This window comes from Urocampus carinirostris, chromosome 15 (genome assembly GCF_059441175.1).
Source record: "Urocampus carinirostris isolate Australia breed hairy pipefish chromosome 15, RoL_Ucar_1.0, whole genome shotgun sequence".
Taxonomy (NCBI): Eukaryota; Metazoa; Chordata; class Actinopteri; order Syngnathiformes; family Syngnathidae; genus Urocampus; species Urocampus carinirostris.
In genome coordinates, this window is record NC_142363.1 from 2,717,622 (window position 1) to 2,734,904 (window position 17,283).

At 37.5% G+C, this 17,283-nt stretch overlaps 1 protein-coding gene across 1 annotated transcript in view; it reads right to left on the bottom strand.

Annotated features, from left to right (window-relative positions):
* Window positions 1-835: 835 nt before the first annotated feature.
* The window catches only part of kif6 (kinesin family member 6), a 102,757-nt gene continuing 86,309 nt past the window's right edge, over window positions 836-17,283 (bottom strand). The window contains exons 16-22 of the mRNA XM_088354682.1: window positions 11,913-11,963; window positions 11,507-11,591; window positions 11,276-11,411; window positions 9,212-9,294; window positions 5,067-5,147; window positions 4,264-4,379; window positions 836-1,906 (exon numbers count right to left, since the gene is read on the bottom strand). Of these exons, the coding sequence (XP_088210808.1) occupies window positions 1,890-1,906; window positions 4,264-4,379; window positions 5,067-5,147; window positions 9,212-9,294; window positions 11,276-11,411; window positions 11,507-11,591; window positions 11,913-11,963 (569 nt within the window). The 3' untranslated portion in view covers window positions 836-1,889. The remainder of the gene's footprint in view (window positions 1,907-4,263; window positions 4,380-5,066; window positions 5,148-9,211; window positions 9,295-11,275; window positions 11,412-11,506; window positions 11,592-11,912; window positions 11,964-17,283) is intronic.

Consider the following 17,283-nt stretch of genomic DNA (forward strand, 5'->3'; position numbering starts at 1 on the left):
GAGAAAAAAGTGCAACTGGGTCTTGTTTATTCCAGTCAGTCTGCTCGAATGTGGACTATTCCTGCGTTAATAAGGTGATGGTAGTCCAATAATTGACAGTTAACATACGTAGCGTATTTTCTAGACTATAAGGCACACATTGGGGTGGCTGGGTGTATCTCTTAACCACTAGAGTCGTGGAGGCACCGTGTCCTGTTGTGTGTCTTGGGCAAGTACAGCCTGGTGGTGCCCATCCCTGAGTGTTTTTTTTGTTTAGGTGCTCCTTATAGACCAAATGTTTTTTTTACAAGTAATAAAACAAAGGATTTTTGTATGATAGTTCATGTATTTTTGCTTATTATTCAAATCCATATTGTTTTGATGAATTTGGTTTGTTTCTGCCTATAAGAGGAGCTAAATAATACAAAATGTTCCTTTACCACAGGAGTCCCCAAACTTTTTCCTGTGAGGGCCACATAACCTTTCCCTTCTCTGATGAGGGGCCGGGGTCAGTTTGTAACAGAAAAAGTGTGATGATTGCAGGAGTGCCTAAATGTAAAAGTGTATGTTGTTCCAGAAAGCCACATTTAAATGTTCTTCACATAAAAAAAGCCAGGAAATAAATAACACTATATATGAAATAAATAATAACCAAATAACCCTTTCTGGGTTCATTTGATATATATATATATATATATATATATATATATATATTTTGTTCTTGTTTTACCTGCAAAATAGACGGTAAATGTCAGTCGCACACGACACCATTTACTTGTTGACATTAAGAGTGATTTATTGAACAAATCTTATTAAATTACGTGAGATCCCCTTTAACAAATAAATACAAAATAACATTGCCATCAATTGGTACTTTTCAAGAATCATTTAACAAAAACACTATAACTGTACCTTCCAAATCAACTCACTTTGTGTTTATACAGTAGCCAAATATACATATTAACATCCCAAAACACTCTTAACCCAGTCCCGCATAACATAGCATACCTCACTCTGTTGCTTATGTTAACGGACACCCACTCGTACTATTTCACTTTTTGTAAACTTTTCAGACATCACAAACAACCTTTACGAACATATTTTCACATATTATCCTCCTCACAGTAAGTGTGTTACCAGTATAAACATCTCACCTGCAAAATAGATGGTAAATGTCAGTCTCACACGACACCATTTACTTGTTGACATTAAGAGTGATTTATTGAACTAATCTCATTAAATTACGTGAGTTCCCGTGAGACTTGCCCCAAACACCCTTCCCTGACCTGTGAGACTATGTCATCTAGTGGTGATATACTGGTACTTCACTTTTTCTGCTTTACAAAACAACACCAAAATCCCAAAATATAACATTTTAACAAGTCAACAACCCTTAGTTACTAATAGTTAATAATGAAAATAGTTCATAACTAAGGAACATTTTATTGCAAAATTCCAACTTTATTATCAAATACAAATACACATATATGAAAAAAAAAATCAAAATGCTTTCTGGTATTGTTCAGGGGGCCGGACCAAATGTGGAGGCGGGCCGTATCTGGCCATTGTTTTACCACAATTTAAACCTCGATTCAAAACTTAGGTTCATTATTTTTGCTTATAATAGAATTATTTTTACATTGTTACTAAATATATTAATGTCATTCCTTAATTCAACCAACTCATTTGCTCTCTATGAAAACCTTGACAACAGTATATAAAACAAAATATAAGCATAAACATTGTTAACACTTAAATAAAAATCTGTATTCCATCTTATGCGTGTTTGTGGAGAAGCTTTTTCTGAGTCTGTGTTTGGGATCCACTTGCAGTTTTTGTGCCTGGTGTTGAGTGTCAAAAATGTGTGAAGGTTAATTTGACGTTTTCATGTCCTTCCAAACTGTTTGATGTCATTTCTGCAGAGTGCCTGAAACATAAAAGGGGGAAATCTTATTTAAAATCTCCAGAGGTGAGTACATTTACTTTGTTCCATTTACTTGATTAAGTTTTGGGAAATTTTGTACTTCTAGGAGTATTTTTAAATCCCTCTACTTTTACTTTTACTTGAGTAAATTTGTGAAGGAAAAAAACAGTACTTTTACTCCGCTACATTGGGCGACATTGAAGTCGTTACTTCATTACTGTCATGTCTGGCGCGGTTGCCATGGCGCCCAGCTGGTTCCAGCCGGGTAGCGCCGGATTCTGGCGCAAATGTCTGCGACCAGTTGGCCCCGCCCATGAACACCGGCTGAGACGTATCTGACTGATTGCTTTTTAGAGTACTTAAGCACGTTTCTTCTAACTGTGCTTTGCTGGAACGTTTGTTATACTTGTTAAACCTGGTTAAATCCTGTTAAATGCCTAGTCTGAGAATCTGCCCGTATTTGATCCTGTTTTGTTTTTTGTCTGATCCGTTTGTTTTTTGACAACTTTTCTTTTGTTTGGATTTCTAATCCACTCCACGACCATTGATCCCCGGATCGATTGTGAAAAATCATTTTTCCCATTAAAAATAATGTAAATCGTTTTAATCCGTTCCAACACACTGAATGTTTACCTTGAATGTTTAACGTAAACATAAAGCTAACCAAGGCTAATCGTACGTTCGCGTTATCGTAATCTTCCGTACGAAAGATTAAGCTAACATGAACGTGTAAAAATAAAAAAATCAGGTCGTTTACAAGTCATTTAGCACCCGGGTCTCCACAACAAGTGGTGAGCAGTTCATTGGAAAGGGCGCTCCGTTCCAACACCCTGAATGATGGGCTCCGTTCCAACACCCTGAATGTTTAACGTAAACATAAAGCTAACGCAGGCTAATCGTATGTTTGCGTTATCGTAATCTTCCGTACGAAAGATTACGCCAACATGAACGTGTAAAAATGAAAAAAAAAGGATAAAGAAAAGAATTATTAATAGGATTTCTTATTTATCTTGTGGTAGTCAGCAGAAGGCGCAGGCAAGATCAGACACTCGCACACCTCCTTCAAATTTTGCTGTTATTTCTTTCTCAAATGCAATAGTTGTAAGCACAACTTTTCCTTTTTCACCTGTAGCAACTTTGCTGCTTGCACTGACTTTCTTCGGAGGCATAATTAGGGGCTAAAACACTTCGTACACCTACCGTATATTTAAAGCGAAAGCAAAACGAAGCACGTCCGCACCTGATAACAGTGTGTCACGAAAAGAGCAATCTACACCCGTACGCCGCTCAGCATCGCACCCTAGCGTACGCACTCACGCATTACCAGCATTCGAACTCCGATTTTTTGACCAAATTTCACAAATTTTTTGGTCGGTTTCCTACCACATTCCAAAAACATGCATATCAGGTTAACTGGCCGGTCCGAATTGTCCATAGGAGTGAATGAGGGAGCGAATTGTCTGTCCCTGTGTGCCCTGCAACTGGCTGGCAAACAGTTTAGGGTGTCCCCCTGCTCACTTCCCTAAGACAGCTAAGCTGGGCTCCAGCACCCCAGCGACCCTACTGAAGATAAGGGGTGCATTTTTGGGGGGGCTTGGTAAAAGCAATAGATAAATGCTATAGAAAAATTCTCAAGGACCCTAGGGGTACAGGTACTCTTATTTGAAAAATACTAGTTTATATTAGTGCAAGAAATTACCAATACTTTTATTTAAGTCAGACAAAAAGCTCTGGAAGAAAACGTCCTACTGCTTCCTCTAGAGGGCAGTGTTAAATCAAATGTTCCACAAGACCAGGGAATATTGTTTCTCACCGGATTTCCACATTTAATATTAGATTCATATTATTAATAAGAGTAGTACCTAATGTATTACTGTGCTGAGCATATGCAGATGCAATTCTTTTGCCTCATTGTAGAGGGCGTGAGACCAATGATTCAGATTGGCGCACATATCAGCCCCAAGCAATAAAACTAGTTCTGGTATTCGGAAGCTAACAGCAAGTTAAGCCATGCAGAATTTTTTTTTGTTGCATGGACTTTAAAAAAATAATACATAATTTAGGATGCTTTTATTCAAAAGCATACACTTCATTTATATGTTAAAAGAAGACATGAAGACATTTTATTCTATGCTACAATTCATATATTGATTTCTGGCTCTGACAATCAAATGATGAATTCGATTTAGGTTTTTTTATTAATAAATCTGACTTTGCCCCGTCAAACAGAAACCTCACGTCACAGCCTCTAATTATATAACTACCAGACGTTTGTGTTTTCTACTAGTTGCCACAATTGTAAACAAGGATAGGTTGCAGTTAATGAAATAGCAATATTTGTAATTGTGTTTAGGCTTTACCTGCCCTGTTGAGGAGGTTTTGTCGGGCTTTGATAAAGGCCAAGATGTCTGCATCAGCCTGCTGGTCTCCGGTCAGAGTTACAGAGGATGGTGACAGAGTAGACATAGAAAGGGTTCTGTAAAATCAAATCATCACACAGTTCCTTGAGGCCATATTTGACATGCGTTTTTGAGTGAGTTGGACTATGTCTGAAAAAGAAAATAAAATTCAAAATGAAAGTAAGCACAGACAGAACATGTAAACTCAACAAAATGGATTACTGAGAATTAAACCTAAGCTTGCCCTTTGATAGGCAGACAATACTGTGTAGTCATTGATGTTTTGTTAATTCAATAAAACCATTGGGGCATACATTAGGTAATTCACAACTTTCAAATATGTCTGAGTATTTTGAAGGTGAAATTATTTTGAAACCATTTCCCTCCATTTAGCTCCTGTTTCATAATTTTCTTAACCACTTGTCCTCATTATGGTTGCAAGTTATTTTTTCTACCAAAAGTTAGAAGTATTATATGTAATGGGCGTTCCATCGAAAACATATCGAAAACGATAACTTTAATAACTGAAAAACAGGCTACCACAACTAAGGAAATATGAGGATCCAAAGTGGTCCTGAAGTGATTGGAACAAAATTGTCAATGCTAACTTTTCTCCTGATTTTGCAAGCCTCTGTATGATGAAGCATCCTTAAATTGGTCTCGTCTCTGCTGTGATGCTTCAAAGATGATTATGATCTCATTATAGTTGGTTTGCCAATGTGGAGAATCATACTCATCATTAAACTAAAAAAAGAACATTTTACCTCCATTCTGATGATAAAGGGGTGTGTGCCTCTCGTTTGTCTTGCACTGCATCGGAACACACTGGATTGAAATTGGGGGCTCTAAAATGGAAAATAATACGCACGATGAGAGCAATTATTTGGACAAGAGCAAATAAATCTTATCATTTCTTTTAGTAGAAAAAAGGATAGATGATCAGTATTGTTTTTTTCTTGCAAGAAGCATTTGAGTATTAGTAAAAATACTTTTTAGTGGTTGAGTCTGTTTAACAAATAATTAACTTTGTAATAACATGATCGGTAGTTATTTTAGAAATGCATCTTTTCCAATGCACATTCAAACTGGGTGCTCTTTGTGGTAATTAGAACTAAAAAGTAGCTCTCAGTTTGAAAAAAATTGAAGACCCCTGCTCTACACAATACAAAAATCGTTGTTCAACTAGCAGATAATTTTCAAAACGTAGTTGTGAAAAAAAAAAAGAGAAAAACGAGTAAAATTTTAATGAAGCAGATCGGTTTGCTCCTTTGAAAATGGTTCTCTTTTTACTATTCCCTATAATCGAAATGAATATAAAATAAGATAATTTTATTGAAGCAATGTAATTTGCCAGTCCAAAAATATATTATATATTGTATTTGGAAAAAAAACATGATTTTATTATTTTTAACAAGATTCCTTTTCCAAACTATTTGCGATGTGATTTGTTTGACGGGAAATGTGGTGGGCTTATCCCCAATCTCTACAAATGTGATAATTTGAATGATTTGTTTATCTATGTATGCCCTAGGCCAGATTCATTTGGGAAAGGCTCCAGTTGGTGGTTAAAAAGGGATGCATCGGTTTCTAAACACTAATTATTAACTGAACCCTTTTGAATGAAAAACAAAACACATATGACCCGAAGAAACATGGTTGCAATTAAAGACAAGCAGCATGTTAATTACCAGTAATACTACAAAGCATTGTTGTCAGCCCATTTCTCTCTCTTTGGAACAAAAGCCATCAATACCTCATTTTGAGAAAAGACAGATCTCTGAAAGGAGAGTTTATATAATTGAAAACATACACACATGGACAAAGTTGTAGGTGTCCTTATGTTAATGAAAAAACACCCTAAAAGGGTCACAGAAATAGCACAAATTACACAACAGTGGGGAAAAAAAAACAATGAAAACCATGCGTTGACTTGTGATTTAACTAGTATATATTTCAAAAACAATGAAACAGAAACTGGCCGATCCTCTGCAGAGAGCTACATTCCTGTAGGTCTGACATTTCTGAAATATTTGCAAATGAGATATGCTTCTAGTCTCTACCTTTAACATGCTTGCCATACTTCTGACACAATTTTTCATCCACTTAATATTTTTCATGTTTAGTGTGGTATGTATGTGTTAGGATACCACTATATAGTGGAACCTAAGTTCTCGACCATAATCCGTTCCAGAACCCTGTTCAAAAACCAATTTGTTCGATCACCGAAATCCTTTTTCCCCGTTAAAAATAATGTAAATCGTTTTAATCCGTTCCAACACCCTTAATGTTTACCTTGAATGTTTAACGTAAACATAAAGCTAACCCAGGCTAATCGTGCGTTCGCGTTATCGTAATCTTCCGTTCGAACTCCGATTTTTTAACCGAACAGCGAAGTAAGAATTTTTCGAAATTTTTGGTCGGACTCAGATTTGTTCGAACTGAGAGGCGTTCGAAAACCGAGGTTCAACTGTAACTCATACCATGGAGTTTTCACACATGTTGTACTCGTCCTCAAATACATCTGTGATTCACATATTTAATCATACATGTGCATTTATCAAGACATATGATTTTTAGATCTTGGTTTAAGGTTTAGGGGGTGATGGATCAATGTGGGGGAGGCAGGGGTACATAGACAGATAGGGATTGTATTTAATAACAAAAGACGGTACCAAGTGGCAAACAAACAGGGATTCACTTATACAAGGAAATGTCCAAACCATAAACAAAGACCAAATTTGGAACTAGAAAATCCAAGGAGCAAAGTAACAAATAAACCAGAAACAAAACACAAACAAACCTGGTGTTGTTGTGGTGGAAATAAAATTACACAATGGCCTGTTCAAAATGTCCTTTTGAAAGGTTCTGGATAATTGGGCACAGGTGTGTTCAAACCCAGGTGAGGCCCTCTTGTGATAGGAAGTATTTCAGACCTTAACATGTCTGATCATTGAGGGGGAGGTTACCAGACGGACCCCCCATAAAAAGAAACAAAAAAATTTCTACCGACACTGCAGCGATGGGATGGCTGAAGATCCTTGCTCCTCGCCACCAAGACAGGAAACCAGTCCGAGGAGCCTTGCCCTTGCTGCCAGGACAGAAAACTAGGGCCTTCCCCCCGCCCCGAGTACAGGAAACGAGGTGCGGCGGAATCTACCCCTAGGTCCTATGGTGGTCAGCTAATTCTGTTGAGGGTTTTGGGGTGATGGACACATGTGGGAGAGGCAGGAACTGGAAGCAGAGGTTCTCAAGAATAGGGATTGTATTTATTAAAAAACATGTGTTCAGTAATACGAGGAAACGTCCAAATCAGAAACAAAGATCAAAATTGGAACTAGAAAATACATGGAGCAAAGTAACAAAACCAGAAACAAAACAAAAACAAACCTGGCGTTGTAGTGGAAATAAAATGACACAATAACCTGACGTGTTCAAAATGTCTTTTAAAGGGTTCTGGATAATTGGGCAAAGGAGTGTGATAATTGGACACACCTTTGCCCAGTTCAACCCCGTTAGGCCCTCTTGAGCTAAGAGGTATGTCAAACTCTAACATCTTGAGAAAATCGTGAATATATTTGTGGATCTGAACTATACGTGTGTAAATAATTTTGAGACAAATCTCCCCCCTATATAGACTTCTTTCAAACCTTCACCATCAGTAATCAGCAGATCACCACAGGATATATTCGCATTGTTGACCCAAAACAGTGGGAGTAGCAGTATGAATAGAGCCAGGGAAGATTTTTATGTTGAGTTGCGTTTTTAGAGCCACAATTCACAAACACAACATGTCCAGTTGTTGTGTGTAGAGGTGAATAAATCACAATTTAAAGGAATTAAATTGTTTTTGTAATTCACAGAGGAAACAGCTTTTTCAAAAGCACCGTAGGAGCCTGTGGCTTCAGGCCATTAAAATAACTGTCTGGACTGAGGCCATCATTAGGAATGTCTGCATTTATGGTGCCCATTTCACATCTGTGAAGTCATCATGGTGATTTGGTTTGGACTTACTTGCATGCCTAATGCCAAGAATGCAGAAGAAATTCAATGGCAAAGCGAAGCTATCAGAGAGTAGTGGTTGCGTCATTTTAAATAGACTTGCTTTATTTTAAATTTAATGAGTGGTCTATCGAGTTAGACAACAGAGAAACATGGCAACAATTTCAAGCACTTAATTCACCCAAAATTCAAGCACTTTTCAAACCTGGACAATACAATATTTAAATTCAAGCATTTTCAAATATTTCAAGCACCCATACGAACACTGCATACAGCTCTCTTTATATCATCAATATATATGTATGTATCAACCATTTCAAGTATTTTAAAAAATGCTTGTTTATATGTCAGTTCATGTATTTTTGCTATATATTTAAACCAATAGATTATTTTTTCTTTTTTTTTCTTTTTACCACAGTGAGAGTCTAAATAATAAACACTGTCCATTTAGATAAAATATTTGTTTTCAGAGAAGACTCAAGATGGTTAATTGTCCTATGGCTACCCAAAACACTCAAACAGGCTGTTCATAAAATGAGAAGTAAAAAACGTGAAAAACCTTCCCTATTTTCAGTGCAGACAGAGGCAACGCTAGGTTTCCACACAGAAGGGGATGATGATAGTTTCCGTAGAAAATGAAAATAGTTTCTGGAATAAAATACACAGTACTTTTCCAAGAAGAAGACCCTAGTATTTGGCAGAGATGTTCATTTTCAGCACAGCCACACACAAAAAACAAAACGGGAACAAGCAATCTTTGAAACAATTGCGACTTATAGTACAGAACACAATAATCTTTTTTTCTGTAACACATATGGCCTTAAGAAAAATTGAGTACTAAAAACTAGGACAGTGCCATTGTGTAAAAGACACTATAAAGGCTATTTGAATAAGACAAAAAGGAACTTACTCAACTTCTGGACTGCTGTTTAAGTATGACAGCAACATTCCAGATGGAGATCTCGTCTGACTTCTGGCTTCATCTTTTGAATCCTGAATGAGTATAAAAAAGTACCACTGGCCTTAATGTCTTTGTTGCTCAAATTTAAAGGCTCGTCCTGCAAAAAACAGCATCTTTATGAGTTTATCATCAAACATCCATCCATCCATTATCTACACCGTTTATCCTCAGTAGGGTCACTGGGGTGCTGGAGTCCATCCCAGCTATCTTCAGGGATTGGGCAGGGGACACCCTGAACTGGTTGCCAGCCAGTCGCAGGGCACACAAAGACAGACAAATCACTCGCTCATTCACTCATAGGGAAATTTGGACCGGCCGATTAACCTGACATGCATGTTTTTGGAATGTGGGAGGAGACCAGAGTGCCCGGAGGAAACCAACACAAGCACGGGGAGAACATGCAAACTCTGCACAGGAAGGCTGGTAGCTGGATTTGATTTCATGACCTCTGAACTGTGCCGCGGACGCGCAAACCACTCAGCCGCCGTGTCACCCTCATCTTCAAACATTTGCTTTTAATTATAAAGGCTCAGACATGACAACTGAGTCTGCTGGTTGGATGCTTGAAGTGAGAATAAAGGGACAAAAGGGAACTGTGATAGGTTAAGTAAATGTGAAATCTTGCGCGAATAAACAAAGAGCTTCTGTAAAATGACGTTCACGGATAACATAACGGCTTGGTTTGTCAGGCATCAATTTCTGTGGTGTGTATTGGGCAAGTACATCCCTCTCCAGGCAGTTTTTTTGGGTAGGGATTTGCTCCCCCACATAAAAGTATTAGTACCAGGAGATGCCTTCTGATCTTACTCAGCTAGAGGACCCCTTCATCCTCTCCTCCACATTGGTTTTCGGTGTAAAGCATCATCCCGATCTTGAGAGATGAGCTGGACCTTGGCATTGATGAGCAACGATGTGTGACAATAATAAAACTAACTGTAACCATAATCACTTGGGATGAACAATTTTGTTCAGAAGTTTTGAGTATCACATAGTCCAATATGCATTGCATCACTTGTGGCTTTCATATCTATGTTGAAAATAAAACGCGGCTATGACCTTACATCCTTTGCATTTGTGACAAATAAAGGCTTAAAATCTTTTGCAAAAACTGTACTTTAAAAAGTGAACACAAAAAAACATTTGTAAACTTAATGCTTACGTCAAAATCGTGACGCCATAAATAAATGTAACTGATAAGAATAATATATACACTAGCCTAAACCTAATTTAAAACAAAATGCCTTGTATGTAATCAGACAAAAAGTAAAACAGATCTGCTAGCCTTATGCTAACTTAAAATCAAAAATATGGCCAAAATGTGTTAAAAATGTCCACTAATATAGGGCTAATTCTAGCATAGATTGCAGAACAGAGAAAATTGGCTATATATAAATCTTAACTTTAGGTTAAACAGAAGTAAATCCGATGGAGCCCGCAATGGAGAGTCTGGCTGGGACTCAATAAAGCTAAAATAGTGAGTTTACTTTTCTAAAAAGTTTATGTTTAAAACTCAATGAACATGGTTTACCTTTGAAATGTTCTTTAAAATAAAATAAAAATCACTATCAAGTTTAGAATCTCAAAACTTAATTTAGTTTCTTAGCTATGCTAATTGAAATGTTAATTTACTAAGCTAAAAAGGTTAGTTTTTTTTTCCTAGCATGCTACTCATTTTGTTGAATTCCGCAACAAATGACTCTATACTAAATGCATATTCATTCGGGAAGACTTTGAACTTTCCTCCAACAAATGGCCAATGACCTTTGCTGTAGTGTCTGCAAGGGTCACACTGGCGCCATAAAGGCTTTCAAAGTTAGAAACCTATGCAGATCAACTTACATGCACTTAAGTTCCCCTAGAGGCCACAGTTGAAGCTCCAGCAACAAAACGACACATTTAAGGCCCATGAGAGTAGTTCAGATTCTACACTGATTTAACCATTATCTGTCCCTCGGACATAGTTTATGGGGTGTTTCTATACAGGTAAGAAAAAAAGAGACAGAGTTGAGTCACCTGCACATGGGAAGCCTCCTCCTTCCAGCACTTCTGGAAGTCTTTGTGGACTTTGACCTTGGTCCTCTCCAACAACAGTTGCAGGTGTTCGATCTCTGTTTTCAAGACTTTCAAGTGGCAAGCAGTGCTTTTGTAACTTTTGGCAAAAAGGAATGGCAAAACATGGAAAAAGTCCAGTTAACAAGTATTATACAGTTGCCTCTCTGTTGAAAAGAAACAGACGAAGCTTACAGCTTCTTTTCTTGCTCGATGTGTTGGCGCAGGTTTTCTTCCATTGAATCCACCACTGCAATTTCTTTGGCATTTCCAACCACACCTACAGAACGTTTAAACAGTAAAGTCAAAGTGCTCAGATAAAAGATCTGAGAAAGATGCATCTAAAGACACACTAAAACTAAAGTTTCACATTAAGAGCAGTTGGGTTAAAAATTCTAAATTTGTATCAAATGTTTAAGGGAAATTAACCCAACTTTCTGGCTTGTTAATGCACAATGCCTTTTTGTTAAAACAACAGAACAAAACAAATATAAATGACAGAAATTGTTTAATTTGTTTAAATCAAAGTAGTTTTTAGAGTGTAGAGTCTACTGAGACTGCATGATGGTTCATTCTTTTGGTAGATACATAGCAAACATACCGTAAGCTGCCATCTGCCTTCGACGAACTTCCAAATGCTTCTTAAACTCATCTGCCAAAATGAAAAATAAAAATAAATATTTTCCCAACACAAAAATGAATGAAAAAATGAATGGAAACTATGGAGGAGGCTCTGTTATAATATTGGCATGAATCTGTGCATAGTCCTAGTCAGAAACTGGTGAGTCAGTAATTATAAGTTTACTCTCGGGTTATAAGTCATTCAATAAGATAATACATAAAATGAAATATTAAATCACACAAGAATGGAGGAAACAAAACACTTCATATACTCCCATTTTCCTCAAATACAGCTCCATTCAATCAATGCCGTGAAAACATACCACAAAACAGTATCATAATTACAGTTGTCTACAGTACACTTCAGATTTAATTTCGCCCTATGTTCACTCTGAAAATGCTGGTCTACTAGTGATCCCAAGAGCCAAGAAGAGATCCACAGGTTCAAGAGCGTTCCCCATTTGGCCCCAGTGCTGTGGAATGCTCTTACCCCTGAGATTCGATCTGCAACCTCAGTGGAACTGTTTAAGTCTAGGCTTAAAACACACTTCTATTCCAGAGCACATGAATAACCTATATATTATGTTGATAATATCTGTGTATTATTTGTTATTGCAATATCCATTGCAGCCTGGTCATCCAGGAAGGGGGATTATCTCGTGTGCGGTTCCTTCTCAAGGTTTCTTGATGTTCCTCATGTTGGGGTTTTTTAGTTTTTCCTTGCCCTTGTTGTGTTTAAGGGCTATACAAATAAACATGACTTGACTTGATTTTTAGTTTCCAATATGAGAGCCTTGGCCAGTACATGTTTTATTTGTCACTTTTAAATTGCTCTTGCCCATAAATAATACATCATTGACACAATCCTCATCATTTTGGCTCTCAGAGTCACCGGATGGATATAAAATCAACCGAACAAGATGTGCTTTAAGTGCAGACGTTCCATTTTAATTTGAGGGTATTTGCATCCAAAACAAGTGAGCAGTCGGCTATTTACAACATATTACGTACAAAATTCCCGATATTTCTTGAGAGACTGAAAGGAGTGGGACAAATGAACAAAGATAAATCTAAGCTTTACTTTTCAACAGAAAGCTTGGTTGCAAATCCTCGACAGTCATTTGCACCCAGAAGTCTGTAATGCTATGTCATCTTTAGGAATTACAATCCATTTCCATTTCATTTCTGGTGACAAGCTACCAAGCCTCAGCTGCAACTGACTTTCTGGTTGGTCTTCGGGGATTTATCTGTAACTTTGATGAGTAAATTGTAAGCTTGATTGAGTACAGGTCAGGTGATTAATGTTGTTGCACCTTCTTGTTCCACTTCTTTATCATCTTTTTAAGTATTATCAGGGTCAAAGGTTCTTATATTTAAATATGCAGTGGGTGTAATTTTTGTTGTGTGTTCAGTTTTACAGTTAAATCTGACTTGTGGTTATCCAACTATTTAATGGGATAGTGTGTATTATTTGACCACTGTATGGCGTAGTGCAGGGGTCGGGAACCTATGGCTCATAATCTTCAGTGTTGTTTCAAAGTGGGGAGGTAATGACTCAATTTTGGTAAATGAAAAGCCGAAGCAACACCAGGTTAATGGTTAGTTCAGTCCATTATATAAAGGATACATTCTTCACTACAGTTTACAGTCATGATGTCAAACTAATTATACCCTTTTTTGGCAGAAGGTCACTGAAAAACATTTTAAATGGAAGCTTGTTAAACTATGTATGACCACTATTGAGGTACTTCATGATCAAAACTTTTTGATCAAACTGTAAATACCTTAAAACACAAGCAAACCACTCCGAGTAATTTGATTGGGTGACTGGTAGACAAGGCACCCCCTTCTCTTTCTCTTACTAAGAGCAGTTTGTGCCAAAGGTAATTACAACAATATCTGTATCATTTGAAGTATTTTGTGACATTTAAAAAAAAACTTTGCTTGCACCTTGTTTTGAAACCATTATTTTAAACAAAAATGATGGTTAAATTTGGCCTCAACTAAAGGAGAGACAAATTTTAAGGCCTATATTTAAATTGATATGGGACACAGGCCCTGGCATTGTTTTTATATCTCATAGATTGGATCAAATCATCAAATGACACACAGTGTAATAAAATGTGCTGAAGAATTACTTGTCTGGAGAGTGGGTTGAGTGGTTTTGTTGAATTTTGTCTTAAAATATATGGTGTGGCTCTCTGAAAAACTTGTGTTAAATATTTTTCCTTTTTCATGGCTCTTTGGGTCTAAACTGTTCCTGGCCCCTGGTGAAGTGCAAGAGAAAATTATGCTAAAAAGCACGGGGGGAAATTCAAACTACAGAGATTCAAATACACCAGAACGCAACCATTTTACTACTCATTTTTTGAAACGCTTGAGTGTTTTGAGTAGCCGTAGTATCAAGATGTCACATTTATTTGTATAGCCATTATAGCCCTTTATCACAAAAATGTCTCAAAGGACTGCACAGGATTACAATTTCACCATTGCCTGATCTTAAACCAACATGCGGGCAAGGAAAAACTCAGAACCTCAGCGTGAGGAAAAAAGAAATAACAATATTTCAGCTTCCTTAAATAATCCTTATTTTATGTAAAATAAATGCAATTGTTTTTCAATCGATGAGTATTTAAATAAGTGCATGTTTATATGATGGTTAATGTATTTTTCTTATCATTTAAATAAATCTATTTTAACCACAACGATTCACTAAATCAGGGGTGTCCAAACTACGGCCCGCGGGCCAACTGCAGCAGTTTTTATTGGCCGGCAACAAATTCTGAAAATATAGTGAATATGGCCCGCACATGGCGCTTGAGCTCAACTCTGTTGCACTTCTCAGTTTTAACACCAGACGGAGCCAGTAACGGAAAAGGCGCTTCTCCACCCATGCATTTGGGATCCCTTGAACTGGAAAACATTGGAATTGTGTTGTCTTTGCTTATCTAATGAACCTTCTTGTCATTCATTTGAACTGTCATTGAAATTCAAAGTGTATTACTGTGTAACTTATTCTGACACAAAATAGATTGATTGTTAATTCTAAACCCTATCAATGCAGATAAACGTACATTTTGCTACTAAAAATTGGTTAACAACGAAATTAGATGACCGGCTATCAAACTGAAAAATAAATAAAACATCCATCCATCCATTATCTGCACCGCTTATCTTCAGTAAGGTCGCGGAGGTGCTGGAGCCCATCCCAGCTGTCTTCGGGCAGTGGGCAGGGAACACCCTGAACTGGTTGCCAGCCAGTCGCAGGGCACACAGGGACAGACAGGTCACTCGCTCATTCACACCTAGGGATAATTTCGACCGGCCAATTGACCTGACATGCATGTTTTTGGAATGTGGGAGGAAGCCGAAGTGCCCGGAGGAAAACCACGCACTCACGGGGAGAACATGCAAACTCCACACAGGAAGGTTCGATCTCATGACCTCAGAACTGTGCCGCAGACACGCTAACCACTGCCCCGCCATGCTGCCCGAAATTAAACATATTTAACAAAATAAATATTACCACTCCTCAAACCTAGAACAAGTCCAGTAGCTTTTCTTTCCTTTGTCTAACAGCAAAGGAGCTACACTCGGGTATTGCTGTGTGTATTCGAGACTGTATCGCTATATAAAAAAATGTAATCAACATTTTTTTCTCCTCCTGGCCCTTTCAAAAAATGTTTAAGCCAATGCGGCCCGCACACAGTGGGCCGCAAATAATACACACAGTGGGCTGATACTGTGGGCTTGCTGAGTTCTACACTGTAGGTAAACTGCAAATGAGTTGCTGCATTTAGAACAATGTGTGAAAACATTTGTCTGCAAAATTGTCTGTAACAAAAATAAATGTGCCAGGAAAAAGAATGATTTTAGAAGCTTCTGAAAGCAACACAGGGTAATTTGAATAGAATCACATCAGCTGCTCTAGCAGATCCGCATATCATTGTAATGATTAGATATGACAGGGAGAATTCGAATAAGAAGGCAAGCATTATCCAAAAGGCTATTTAGATAATTGCCTCACTTGAGGGACTAACACTGACTAACATATGGATATCTCATCTTTTCAACCATCTTTTTGCCAATAATTAAAAGCTTGAATTCCCTAAAATGGCTAGATAGAATTTCATACGTGAGCGACTTCTCAGAGCCACAAAATATGAGTAAATGTTAACCAACTGAACACAATCACACTTGGCTATAAACAGTTATAAGCGTAGAGTAAGCAATTTCACTTTCAGATGAAATGAAAATGGACAGCATATCAGATAGAAAGACAAGTAAATTACTCAGGCAATGATGTGTAGGAGTGAGAGCTTTTCAAGGTATTGTACAGCGGGAACCTTTTGCGGTGAGTTTCCATTACAATCCCACAGGTCTCGTACATGTACAATGCACACTTCTCAGTTAAGTGATCCTGCAGCCTGTTGAAGGTTTAAAGTGCAAACTTTAAACGGGGGATGAGTTGCTTTACTTGCTGAACCCATTTTATGCGAGGATGTGTAGATCTACTTGGTTTTCTGATGTTTCTTGGACAAAATATAGCAATGTCATTCATTTGTTAACCACATTGTTTTTTAAAATGGGCCTCACAATTTAAACTAAACTAAGGCAGGGCATTGAAAATGGATTTGAACTGGTATTAATATTGAGTTATGTAGGGATGGGGTCATCCCCAGGTGATTCTTCCCGCAAAACTACCCAAAGGGAAGTGACTGGACTCTCCAGCAAAGTAATAAAAATAAAAAATACCCTGACTGTTCATTTGTAACGATCTGTAACTGTGTGTCATAATTGTCCCAGAAGTTATTTCACTGTGTCTAAAATGAAACAATTCTAATTATTATAATAGTTATAATCGACCAATTGGAGAACTGTATTATGAAAATCCTCAACAGCAACTCACCGGTGACAGGACCTGCCTCCGGTGACTGTGACCTCATCACACTTTAAAAGAGATGCACGAACAGTTGAAGGCTCTGAGAGATGATTACCTCGTTAAACATATGGTTCGCAATAGTTGGTTAAACTCCAAATCAGAGTAGTTGTTGATTTTCTTTGATGCTCTGTCGATATCATCCGATTACCCCTTAATTTTTTTCAAGTTCATTCTCCATTTTCACCGCGTTGTTCTTAAGTCTCATATAGTATTTTGTTTCCGCAGATCATTGAGCTCCTTTGTTTGTTTGCATCAGTTCGTTCAGCATTTTCTCAATTTTCTCAAAAATGTTCTCCATTTTGGCTCTTTTCAAAACCCTTTTTAAAGCTGGTTTTATTGAGTCCATGTTGTCTCCTTTCCTCATTTAAGACTTTTTTGAATTTAGAAGTGTAACGCTGACAAAAGAACG